The following is a 13,800-nucleotide window of genomic DNA, read 5'->3' as shown; positions in this document are numbered from 1 at the left end:
CAGAAACTATTCAAAGTCATTCACACCTTAACTCATTTAATTCTCAGGGTAACCTATGAGGTAGGCATACTCTTATTTTAACAAGAAGAAACAGGGGCAAAGAAATGGTGAGAGATTTTTAATGAGAAATTTAGATTCTAGGACTACAACCGGAGAGGAAATATTATTATAAAAAAGACTGAAAATGGTTTTAAATGAAAGGAAAAAGCTCTGATGTTTCTCAAATGCTGTCTATTGTGGACAAAATAAAATAATGCCTTCCATTTCAATAAACAAAGAATGTTGCCTGCCAACAAGCCATTAACTACTGCAGCCATGCCACAATGGGGAATTCAGGAGAGAGAAAAGCAGGATACAGGTCCTACATAGTTAAGAGGTATATCAAAGGAATAATTTCAACACCCCAGACTCCTCAATCTTCCCATACCCAGAAAAGCACTAAAATTATTAACTTGAGATATCTGCATTTTGTGATTAGCAGTAATCTTTTAATGCTCCATTACATGTTTGTTTGTTTGTTTTATCCTGGGTCCTCCATGACCTCTTTGCAACAGTTCCTCAGAGGCTATAGTCTATGACAATGTCCCTGAATAAAACATAATTCTCAAAATTTAGCTTGTGCTTTTTTTTTTCCAGTCAACACCATATATACAGAAATTAAAACACTTCATTTGCATTTGGAATGACCAATATTTCTCCTAATATGCACTGAATATATAAAACCAAAGGCTAAAATTATAGAATGATTTTACAGAAACCTTACAACATCAAAGTCCTCTAGGTCTTAATTAAGCAATTTCCCCAATATTGCATGAGGCCTCTTTGCTATATTCACACTGTCAACTATTCACTTTTAAACAATTTGAGAAGTAGGGAGGTTGACAGGGTTATGTGGTCCAAGATGGACATTCAGATCTGCCCAATATCGTGGAACACATCAAAATTTACACAGAAACACCTTGTAGTCATAGTATTGCACATGTACACGTATAAAAGCACACTTGAAGGGATGCACCCAAAGGTCTTCTCTACCTACAATTCTGTTTCTTGATGAAGATGGAAAGAAGCTTGACTCATCTTTAATGAGGAAGAGCTCTTGCCGATGTCTGCTGAACTGAACAGTGAAATAATCCGGAGTAGGATGCTTCACGCCCCTTGGGAGCTTCAGAGGCTCAAGCATACAACTAAAAGGGGTTCTGTCAGCTGAGGGAATATCACTCTCCTTAACAGGCATTTTGATTCCCAACACTTCGGCATAAGTAACTAACACCTCCCAAGGGGCATGGATCTTGACAAAGTAAGTCCTTCCATCTTCAGAGTTCTGTATAAAATGGAGGCAAAATAGTGGAAAGATTACTAAATTGATTAAAGAAAGAAAATTTTTACAAAACCTCAAATTAAAGATGTCACACCATTCTCAATTTTTTGAAAAATTTCAGCAAAATTTCTAGAAAAGTAATCCTTAAAACAGTGGTACATACCTTCTTCTTGTTTAGTTGCTCAGTTGTATCTGGCCCTTTGTAACCTCATGGACTGTAGCCCACCAGGCTCGTCAGTTCATGGGATTTCCCAGGCAAGAATACTGGAGTGGATTGCCATTTCTTTCTCATATATATGTATATGAGATACATATGTGTGTGTGTGTGTGTGTGTGTGTGTGTGTGTATGTATGTATAATATGTGGGTTTTCCTGGTGGCTCAGTGGTAAAGAATCTGCCTGCAATGCAGGAGGGGCACAGGTTCAATCCATGGGTTGGGAAGATCACCTGGAGAAGGAAATGCCAACCCATTCCAGCATTCTTGCCTGGGAAATCCCATGGATGGAAGAGCCTGGTGGGCTACAGTTCACTGGGTTTCAAAAGAGTCTTGGCAGCTAAAAATAGCAACATACACACACACATATACACACACACGTATGTACAAACACATTATTCATGTGTGTGAGAAAGGAAGAGACATAGAAAACAAAGCGAGAATTTTTTTTTAAATATATTTCAGGGTCAATGTACACTAGCCTGATACCTATAGAAACACATGCGGTTCTGGACAATCTCTTAAGTTTTTAACAACTAGCTATTAGCTCAGAACTATGCTTAGGACATACGAGAAATACACACAAAATATAAGATGTACTTGCTCTTCTTACCCAGTTTCAATGTATTGCCTATACCTAGAAGAAGAACTTTAGGTAACAACAGTTCATTACAAAGGAGAATAGTTAAGTTACAGATAGAATACATGGTATAATTCATATTTATTAGAGTTTAGTAAGAAAAAATTCAGCAATAAATACAAAGTAGAGAATATTAATTTAGAACTAGAGTATTAGAATTTCATGGACAGGGATGGATCTGAAATAGGTCTTTAAAAGCAATTTGGAAAGAAATTCAAAACAAGTAAACGGTAGGTTGGGGAAAAAAATGTCATGTTAATGAACAGAAAAAAATGTCTAGGCCTTAACTAAAAGTCTGTGTTGTAAGATAGCCAGGTTAACTAGTCAAGGTGTTAGATTATAGGCCACCTTCAAAATGAGACAGATATGAAACAAAAACCATGTCTTTACTTTCTCTGGATCCTGACAAGAACTATGCATGCCTATTTTTAAAGCATTCTACTCATCACTCATCATCTCAATTTCAGAGCACTGACCTAGTTATTTACCTGGAATATCACAGGCCCTGTCAACCCCAGTGTAAATGTCTGTAGGCAGAAAAACTTATTTTGCTCTCAAACACAACAGTCTAGTCAGTCAAAGGTCAGAGTACAAGGAAACAAAACTTAAAAAACCAAGACTCTGGTATAGACTAATAACTCCATTTACCATTTTATCTTCAATTTCCAACTCAAGACCAGTTTTTCTGAGATTTTGTTCAAATTGTCTTCTTCTCTCCTATGGAAAAACAAATCAGTAGAATTCTGTAATATACTTTTATTTGCCCAGTGATAAACAGACTTGTTACACAATGACTGGGCCTTCAGATGTTCCCTGATTGTATATAAAAGCATTCTATGTATTACCCCCATCTGAGTGCCATGAATGGCTTTTCACCTGTATTATAATTCACACTATAACTATAAAAATCAATATATCTAGGAATAATCTCCAGGAAATATGCAGGACTGCTCTCTGGAAAAAAAAATACAGAAAACTTTACTAAATTAACATAAAACATTTTGATAAACACAGATATATTACACTTCTAGTTGGGAAGACTCAGTCCTACAAAGATATCAGACACTTTAAACAAATGACATATTTAATGCAATTTTCAGGCAAAAAATCATCATGACTTTTTAATCATGAAGAATAGTTTCACTCAGAAAAGGTAAAATTAAATTTAATTCAATTAAGTGCAAATAATCATTACTTGTGAGCTTTAAAACAATAATTAACATTCAAAATGCTTTTGGCTTTAACTGTAAGTGTGAAAAATTGTAACTGTGATTTGAGTATAATTCAAGTATGAGTTAACCCTTATGCAAGTGTGAAAAATTGCAATTGTGACTTAAATGTAAAAAATTATGACATAACTATGAAAAATAGTAAATGAAATTTTAAAAGGTTTTACTAGGATATCAGAGGACATATCTTCAAATGGGTATGTCCACCTTGAGAGATCTTCAGACTTTACAAGGAATATAATTTTAATGTGCTCTTTCTCTCCAACATCCAACATTTACAACATGTGAGAATATGTTTATGAACAATTCTCCCCTATCTGATATTTTTCACAATTATCCTTCTCCTATATGACCAAAAGAAAAAGCAGGCTTCAATCCTCCAGGAAAGCACAAACAAAACAAAAAACAAGGGGCGAGAAGGACGTTCAAAGTACATTATCAGTATTAAAAAAGTGAATAAGTTTAGTTCAGTCACCCAGTCATGTCCAACTCTGCAACCCCATGAACTGCAGCATACCAGGCTTCCATAACTAACTCCTGGAGCTTACTCAAACTCATGTCAATGGAATCAGTGATGCCATCCAACCATCTGATCCTGCTTGCCATCTTTCCCAGCACCAGGGTCTTTTCCAATGTGTCAGTTCTTTCTATCAGGTGGCCAAAGTATTGGAGTTTCAGCTTTAGCATCAGTCCTTCCAATGAATATTCAAGACTGATTTCCTTTAAGATTGACTGGTTTGATCTCCTTGCAGTCCAAGGGACTCTCAAGAGTCTTCTCCAACACCACAGTTCAATAGCATTAATTCTTCGGTGTTCAGCTTTCTTTATAGTCCAACTCTCACAATCCATACATGACTACTGGAAAAACCATAGCTTTGACTAGATGGACATTTGTCAGCAAAGTAATGCCTCTCCTTTTTAATATACTATGTTGGTCATAGCTTTTCTTCCAAAAAAAGTGAAAACCTCCTCTCATTACAGTAACAAATGCTTTTGTGAGACATGTGGACACCAGTTCTCTGACTTCAGTAAAATTGAAAGCTGAGCTAAGAATTGTTAGGTGATTGACCATTAAATATTACCTTTAAGACAAATCACTTTGCAATTTGCTGCTGTAATTCAGGAGTTCACCCAAAAAGATTAAAAGTTGCTAAAACAGTACCATTTCTATTCCAATCTGCTTATTTATCTGAACAAGACTAAGTCATACTAACATAAAAAAAAGAATATACTTGAAGCTGACTAAACGGACCTCATCTCATTCTAGGAATAATTCTCATTCATCTACAAATAAAGAAAATTCGGCTGGGCTTCCCTGGTGGCTCAGTGCTGAGGAGTTGCCCGCCAGGGCAGATGACATGGGTTCAGCACCTGGTCCCGGAGGATCCCGCATGCCGCGGAGCAACTAAGCTTGTGTGCCGCAACTACTGAGCCTGTGCTCTAGAGTCAGGGAGTAGCAACTACGGAAGCCCACGTGCTGCAGCTACTGAAGTCCACGCACCCTGGAGCTCATGCTCCTCCACAAGAGAAGCCACCGCAACGAGAAGCCTGAAAACCACACGAGTGAGTAGCTGCTGATAGCCACAGCTAGAGGAAAGTCTGTGCAGCAGCAATGAAGACCAAGCACAGTCACATATGAATGAATCAACAAAATTATTAAAAGAAAAAGAAGATATTGTTTAAAGCCCATGCATTCATTTCATTAACTGATGCATTTAGGATGAGTTTACTTTTGATGTTTGATAATTACTTGTCAAATATTGTAGTATTTCAAGTTTTACCAATTATGTACTTGTGCAACTGTATTAAAAAAAAAAAACCACCCTCAAAAAACAAAAGAAAAAGCTTTAGGTTTAGACTGTTTTGATGAAGAAATAAAAACCCTTCAATGTACATACACATTTATTGTAGCAAACTTGACTGAACAAATGATAGAAGCCTCCTAAATATAAAACACATTTAAATTAGGAAGAAATTACACAGAAAAAGTGGAAGGAAAATTTTAGGTGGGGAAAAGTAAATTATGTAAAATTTGCAGTGTTAAAAAAGAGTTTCTTCATATAATTCATTTTTTTAAAATAAATGATGATGGTGCCAAATTGCCATGACATTTACCTTCTAGGGATATAAACTAAAAAGTGATTTAACTGGACCATTTACAATACACTATAAATTCTGTTCTTTATAACCACTGAATATATGATAAATAACTGTAGACAAGGAAGACTTGTAGATAAATCAGGCTTTGGGGAGAAGTCCAGGATTTCATTTTAGACCTGCTGAGTCTGAGATTCTGTAAGACTTACGAGTAGAGATACAGAACAGCCATATAGGAAAGATGTACGAAGTGGAAAAGTAAACAGAATTAGCATAAACATGGTCTTAAATGTTAAAACTGTGAGACTGGATGTATCATCAAAGAAATCAAGATAGACTGAGACAAGAAGAGGATCAAGGACAGAGCCTAAGGGACTATGCTCACAAGGGATGAGGGAGAAGAAAAGATTGAGAAGGGGTGGCTAGTGAAATAAGAAAGCTGAAAGAACGTGGAGACTGGGAAGCCACGTCAAGAATGTGCAGCGTGGAGAAAGGAACGCTAAGTGGTGGCAGATGCTGCTAACAGGTCGAGCAAAATGAGGGTTGAGACTTGAACGCTTGATTCATTTATATAAAGATAAGCAGAGTGGGTGAGGTTAAGGCCTGATAGGAATGGGTTTAAGAGAAAACTGAGCCAAAACTGACAGTAGCTGGCAGGGAAACTGAGATCAAGAGGTTTTTGTTCTTGCTTTTTTAACTTTTATTTTTTAAATAAGGAAAAATCAACAGTACATTCATTTGTTGGAAGAAATGATTCAGTAAAGAACAACACAACATGCAGTTTAAGGGAGAAAGAATCATAAAAGCAACATCCCTAAGTAGGCATACTATAACAGGCTTAAAACTGCTCTAAGATAGAGAGGCCTGGCTGCAAGTTGGTTCTGGTGTTTGGAAACTGGTTTTGGGGAGTGTTCCCACCACTCTTGGAACTACTAAGAGTGGCTGACTTTACTTCACCTGTTTTGTACAAACTATGTCATTTATACTGAACACCTGCTTCCCTTCAGGACTATGAAATATCGCTATGAGCTCAGCAGAAGGTGACAAGTTAAATCCTACAGCACTGCATCACTAATGAGCTTCCCTAGCAGTCAACACTTCCAGTGCAATGTCACACATTGTTAATGGAAAATCAAGTGTGTCCCATGACTCCCCTCCACCTGGAGAGAACTCTTAAAAGCCTGTATCCTGTTTTCTCTGGATTTTGTCCATGCATTCTTTTCCTTTTGCTGATTTTGCTTTACTTATTTCATTCCAATATATCATAGCCATTGAGTATGGCTGCATGCTGTGTCCTGTGGGGTCTTTTAATGAAACAGCAAACCTGGGGTAGTCTTTCTGATCCCTAAAAATGGATTCAGGACACAAGCAGAGTTCTTGGCTTCAGACAGAAGGAAAGACAGCTCATCTGTGGTAACAGAAAGAAAGCTAGACTACACAGATGAAGATACTGGTAGATGGACAGATATGGTAATGAAAATTAATTATTTCTCTTCTACTTGCTTCAGTTTTCTCAGTGACTTAGAAAAGTGGTCAGCCAAGCTTGAAAATAAGGAGGATACATCCAGATAAGAGAGAGAAAAGGTTATGAAACAGTCATCCAGCAGATTGGGAAACTGAATAATTTAAAGAAGTAAAGTGTGACTGCCAGATAGCATTAAGGACCTAGTTGAGGTCCATTGGCACAAATACGAGATAAAGTCAGTAAGTGCGTGAGATGTCTTTCTTTCTGCATGGTTCTGGCATGTAACAGGTAGACAGCTGGGTTTAATGAAGTTGTTTTCAAAGTTAAGTATGACTGAAAGAGGATCAAGGGGTTTGATGGCATATGCCTTACAGGATAATTTGATATGAGGTTTAAACTGAACAAGCATAAAAAAGGGCATAAAGATAAGAACAGCAGTAAGAAGATTAACATAATTATATTTAATCTGGTCCTGGTGAGTTGAAGGAAGACAGGTATTGGTCAGACAGCTGGATACTTGGAATGAGATTGTAAAGAGTTGTAGCTATTAGTAATGGCAAGTTCTAGGGGAATGAAGAGCTGAGTTAGAGACTAAGATAACTGGAAAAGGGAGTTCAAGGAACAGAGAGGCCAGATGCCAAAATAATCATCTACATATGCACTGAGATTATAAATAATTAAAAAAGGAGCTTGGGTGTAGAGTAATAGTGAACCAGGAGCTAAAATTGTTGAGAAACTTTTTGTTAACAAAATCTTCCTTGTTGGAAGATCAGGGACGGAATAAGGGTAGCAACAGTGCTAGGTAGTGATAACTCTGATGAGATTTAAAGCTCAGGAGTTTTAGGGCTAAGCAAGGGAGGATGGACTGGAATCAACAACTAGATACAAGGAAAGCAGGCATTCATCCATCTCCGGAAAAATATCTGCAGGGGAAAAACCGCCACCACTTAAGCGGGCTGCTGGGGAAGGCATCAAATCCCCAAGAGAAGCTAGGCTTGAAGAGACATTCAGACAAGAGCTGAAAGTGGTGACCGTGAATGAATTTTAGTGCCCTAGTGGAAGAGTTGCCAGGGAAAGAGCAGAAGAAAAGGACAGGGAGGGATATGTACAGGGACTTACATAATATCTCTAGTTTTTTACTTTATGGGACATTTATTTCCTATGTTAAGCATGTTAGTAAATGTGTGTTTATATGCTTACCCATTGCTGTTGTTCAGTCACTAAGTCATATCCAACTCTTTGAGGGCCCGTGGACTGCTGCTGCTGCTGCTAAGTCGCCTCAGTGGTGTCCAACTCTGTGCAACCCCATAGACAGCAGCCTACCAGGCTTCCCCGTCCCTAGGATTCTCAAGGCAAGAACACTGGAGTAGGTTGCCATTTCCTTCTCCAATGCATGAAAGTGAAAAATGAAAGTGAAGTTGCTCAGTCGTGTCCGACTGTTGGCGACCCCATGGACTGCAGCCTACCAGGCTCCTCTGTCCATGGGATTTTCCAGGCAAGAGTACTGGAGTGGGGTGCCATTGCCGTCTCTGCCCATGGACTGCAGGACACCTCAAATATTTAATGGCTCAATCAGCAAAGAATCTGCCTGCAAAGCAGGTGACCCAAGTTCAATCCCTGGGTCAGGAAGATCCCCTGGAGAAGGAAATGGCAACTCACTCCAGCATTCTTGTCAGGAAAATCTCATGGACAGAAGAGCCTGGTGGGCTACACAGTCCATGGGGTTGCAAAAGAGCTGGACACAGCTATTTACGGACTAAACCAACCAACCAATATTTATTAAGCATCCATTATTCTCCAACTACTCCTCTAGGCATTTGAGCATCCAGTAACAAAGACAAAGTCTTTGGTTTTGTGAACTTACTTAATGGTGTTGGAGACAGTAGATAAGTGGAAAAAAAAAAAAAACCACAAATAATGTAAGTTTAGAAAGTGATAATGTAAGTTCAGAAGGAACATAATGTCAAGGCTACTTCAGATAGAATGGATTAATGAAAGCTGAAATGATATTGAATACAAAAGATAAATATTATATTCATACATACACCTCAAATTCTGGTGGTCATATTTAAGAACAAAGGTGAGCTACAAAAAGAAGCCACTGTCCAAAATGTTAAAAAAAAAAAAGTTGAAATTACGTATGCATTTTGCGGTTGCATGTTTTGTAGCCTTTCCACTCAGTTTCTGCTTCCAGAAATACTCTGGGGCCGTTAACTCTTACAAAATAATTTCAGTGGAAACATCCCTGTCAAATTACGGAATGTGCTTCTTTTTATTATTCCCATCTCTCCCTCTCGTAAATACTTACCGCCTTCAATTCTGCTTCTTTCTTTATGTCATCAACATAGGAAAGCACAAAATCAATTTTCCTAATCCCGTCTCTGAAGAAGATAGAATCTTTGCTTTGTTCATCTTTTTTAAACTGCAGGAGACATGAATGGCACAGCTTTAAATTACAGTTTTATTTTCAGATGGCAAAAGAATGAAAGAAATTAAATTAAAATTTGGTCACCATCTAATTTCATTTTCTGAAAATGACAGATGAAGACAAGAGCTTTCATCAGTGGAAGATCATGCTTATTTTAGAAAGTCACATTCATAAAGAAGTTACATATTAAACAATGAAGACTCAAGATGAAACTAAGCATATTGAGTACATGCGCATATAATAAAAATGCTACAATTATACCAAAATACAAAATGAATACATGTATACATTGATCCCAAAAGCATATTCAGAGAGACTTGTTACTTCATTAAGCAAAATAACAATTAGTCCAACAAATAATTCATGGTCACATACTACTTTAGGGGTATAATTAATTACAGACTAATTCATGAATTAGTACAAGAACACTGCAAGAACAAAAACATAATTCATGCTCATGCTATGTTTTCATAAAATTGCTAATTTTTAATTAACGTTTTGAAGGGTTAAAATAAAATCAAGATGCAGCTAAAAATCAGAAAGCAAGTTAGCTTGCTAGCTGGCTTCAATTCAAATAAACTCGCATACAAATCTCCTTTTCAGCATCAATTACTTAAGTGAGCCAAAATCAATCCATTGTTTAAATCTGTGTTATCAATTCTCTCATTAAAATAGTCAAATTTGCAAATTTACCCTTCACATGTATAGTTCATTAATTCCTCCTCTTTCAAAACTACAAAAAAATCAGAGCTTCAAAAAGAAGAGATTTTAAGTTTGACTGATTTGGTCCACTTGGAAGTTTACATGTAATATGTAATAGTTAATATTTGCAACAGTCCACATATAATACCTAGAATGATGTAAATAGATGATAGAGTGCATATCAGTGATCTCTCTAACCCTGTGATGCAAATTCATAATATAGACAACTTTCCAACTGCTTGAGCTAACTAGTGAATGGGGAACTGGGTTTTTAATTTTCATAACTGGTATTTATTTCAGTGTATGAGTTTCTTTTATGGTATTCTATACTGAACTGATGTTCTTTTTCATTCAAGTTAGGCCAGGCAAATCACCCATAAAAAGGACTGGATGTAGATCAGTCAAGTAAGAATAAGAAAAAAATCTCATTTGATCTGTGGTTTATGAACAGAATAACTGTATTTTAGTTATATGAATGCATAACTGGTATGTCTCAGAAAGAACTAGCTCCCAATGCACAGGAGGAAATGAGTGAAAAAAGAATGAAGAAACAAAAAATATTCAAGGAGTGTAGAGATTACATATCAAGATATAGTTATTTAAATGTTATGTCTGAGTTTTTTGCACCCCAAAGGATACACAGTCATCTTTCTTCTCATAAAAGAAAGTAAAAAAAAAAAAAGTGAAAAATTCAAACTGTTACCATGTTATAGATCTTGATTATAAATCACTAAAAAAAGTGAACAAAATGAAAAATTATTTGAGCTCTTGTAAGTTGTCACAGCATTAGCATATTTTATGAAATTACCAAACTGGGGAAGCGAAAATAATACTAATTAGATGAAATACAATCAAAGCAAAAAATTAGAGGGAAAAATAATCTCTTTGCTCTAAGTCTGGGTCAGTCATATTTCGTCTGGTAGAGTTTTCTTTTTTTTTTAATCACATATATTGGTAAGAATTCATATTGTTTGAACAGCTAAATTTAGGTCCACAAAGAGAAGTTCTGGTGACAGAAGCTGTGCATATAGAAATCAACAAAAACCACAGTCAGAGCTTTTTTCCGTTAGGGAACAAACAAAGTAGCTAGACTATTTAATCCAATTATTTCCTGAATGTTCAGTTGAAATGTGCTGTGCTTAGTTGCTCAGTCGTGTCCAACTCTTTGCAACCCCAGGGACTGTAGTCTGCCAGGCTCCTCTGTCCATGAGCATATGTAATTCCCTTCTCTCAAAAACCAAAGGCTACCTAGAAAAACCCACATTTCTATCATTATGTCACTTCCTAATTATAAACTGTAAAAAATTTTTAAAATACAGAGAAATCACTGGTAGCCCTGTAAACGCTATGAGGAGAACCCCATGGACGGAGGAGCCTGGTGGGCTGCAGTCCATGGGGTCGTGAAGAGTTGGACACGACTGAGTGACTTCACTTTCAGTTTTCACTTTCAGGCATTGGAGAAGGAAATAGAAACCCACTCCAGTGTTCTTGCCTGGAGAATCCCAGGGACCCGGGAGCCTGGTGAGCTGCCATCTATGGGGTCGCACAGAGTCGGACACGACTGGAGCGACTTAGTAGCAGCAGCGGCAGACATCCTTAGCACTGTTCACACAAACTGGCTGAAGTCAACTGGGGCAGAAAAACATGATAATTTTGTTACAAGTAACTGAAAACTATGAGAACATCTCATTCTTTTGTTTTGCAGAAAACATGACATTAAGATCGTTTTTTTGCAGTGTGTGTGTGTATCTTTTTATTTATATTTGATTGTATTTATATTTGTTCTTGGAAATGCCTGTTTACAGTGAGGCAAACATCTGTGTGACTGCTGAATGAGGTAGTTATTCTGAGGTTCATAAACTTGGATTCTTCATGGGAATTCATAAACTTCTGAAACTGTATGTAAATTCAAAGTGTGTAAGTGCACGTGCATGTATTTGTGTTTGCAATTACATTTTTTTTTTTTAAGGAAGAGGTTCCAAAGCTTAAATCAGACCCCAAAAAGATTATGAATCACCATTCTAAAATCTCAGTTGCCTGGGGAATAGGAACCAATGACAAAGTCCCTCAAATTAATAGCATTCATTACAACAAAAATGGCTCAGGCTAGCAATGTAATCATCCAAAGCACAGGCAGTTATCATTCTGCACTGGTTACCAGAAGACGCCGCCTCAGGAACAAATTGTATCGCTTGGCAGACTGTGAAGCAATCAATAGAATGTTAGCAAATCCTGCCCAGAATTAAAGATTTCCCTCAAAACAGACATGCAGACAAACCAACCCCAGTATGATCGCTCATGTGAATATTCATGTGTACGTGTAATACTTAAGATCTGGAAGGTGGGAGAAGACAGTAAGAAGAAAAGAAGAACAAAAATAGGAAGAAGACAATACAGAATAAATGAAAGAAAAATAGGGGACTTTCAAGTAAATTTCCCTAAATCTTTTTACAGTAACTTTAAACAAACTCATCTGTGGACCTGGATTAAGAAAGAAAGAACAGAAAAAATAATGAAGGAAAACATGAGAATGGAAATGTCAAGTAAAATAGATGTAGTAGAAATTCTGTTATGTATGCCTATATACATCAGGCAAAGAAAGCAAAATTATTACAGTTATTCTGGGACCCCATGTATGGTATGAAAAGCTCACCCAATAGTGTAAAATATTTCATTACTGAAAAAAATAGTGAAATTACCATCACCGTATAAGTGTGTGTGTGTAATTACTTTTTTTTAGAAAGAGGTTCCAAGCTTTAATCAGATCTAAAAGATTAACAATCTTTCATTACAAATAAAATATTTCACTATCAGAATGCTGGGGGAAAAAAGTCACTTAATTACTTAAATGCTGAGTTGTCTTCAATCTTCAGTTACCATTATTTTTAGAATACCAAAGCAATTCACTAAAAAACATCTGGGATAATCAATGATATTTGGAAGGAAAACAACCTGTGGCACAAAAAGGCAAGTACTATATTTCACAGTAAAATGAAATTATAAATTATCTAATTAAATTATCAATAAAGAATTTCAGTTCTTGCCGTGCAAAGTTTTGTTTAAACTGTTTTCTTTCTGGAATATGCTAGAGAGACCCAGCAACTGGTGACTAAGCTGGGAAAGTCTCAGCTCTGTAAACTGAAGAGCCTACTATGTATAGATGACTGCCATTACTTAAAAAAAAAGACAGATACATGATGGATGGAGGTCCCTGTATAAAGCATATTATTTTGCATTGGGCTGAAATATTTCAACTTAGCATTTTAATTTTCTTGGGATCTCTCATGAGATCCACAAGTTACTACTTTTCTCAGATGTTTCACCAGAAGTCATCACAAAATTGTTAAGGGAAATGAAACACTCATACTGTAAGATGCCATATCGGACCATATTATGACTTTCATGGGTCCCTTTTCTATTAAAATTTTCAATAAAAAATAATATATATGATTATACTTTTTTTACTCTGATTTTAAAATATATTAAAATTAAAACATTTCCATGGGCTCCAAAAAGTATTTTGTGCCTCGCAGGCCTAAAGAATAAGTTGGCCCTGGAGTCATGGTTTAACTAGTACCACCACATTAAGAATGTTGAGAATGCAAGGTATAAAAATTTACCTAAATGACTGGTAAAAAGCCTTCTGCAATAAATACATCTATTGTCAGGTTACTCTGCAGCCTTTCTAATACACGATATCCTCACA

The 13,800-nt window shown here is 36.6% G+C and overlaps 1 protein-coding gene across 1 annotated transcript in view; it reads right to left on the bottom strand.

Moving 5' to 3' along the window:
• Positions 1–13,474, bottom strand: part of ANO5 (anoctamin 5) — a 71,046-nt gene extending 57,572 nt beyond the window's left edge. The window contains exons 1-5 of the mRNA XM_068977361.1: positions 13,462–13,474; positions 12,253–12,326; positions 9,273–9,386; positions 2,822–2,890; positions 1,037–1,321 (exon numbers count right to left, since the gene is read on the bottom strand). Of these exons, the coding sequence (XP_068833462.1) occupies positions 1,037–1,321; positions 2,822–2,890; positions 9,273–9,386; positions 12,253–12,326; positions 13,462–13,474 (555 nt within the window). The remainder of the gene's footprint in view (positions 1–1,036; positions 1,322–2,821; positions 2,891–9,272; positions 9,387–12,252; positions 12,327–13,461) is intronic.
• Between the last annotated feature and the right edge of the window lie 326 nt (positions 13,475–13,800).

Source organism: Capricornis sumatraensis, chromosome 8 (assembly GCF_032405125.1).
Source record: "Capricornis sumatraensis isolate serow.1 chromosome 8, serow.2, whole genome shotgun sequence".
Taxonomy (NCBI): domain Eukaryota; kingdom Metazoa; phylum Chordata; class Mammalia; order Artiodactyla; family Bovidae; genus Capricornis; species Capricornis sumatraensis.
Note: the sequence above shows the minus strand (reverse complement) of the source record. Positions and strands in the feature narration are given on the sequence as shown.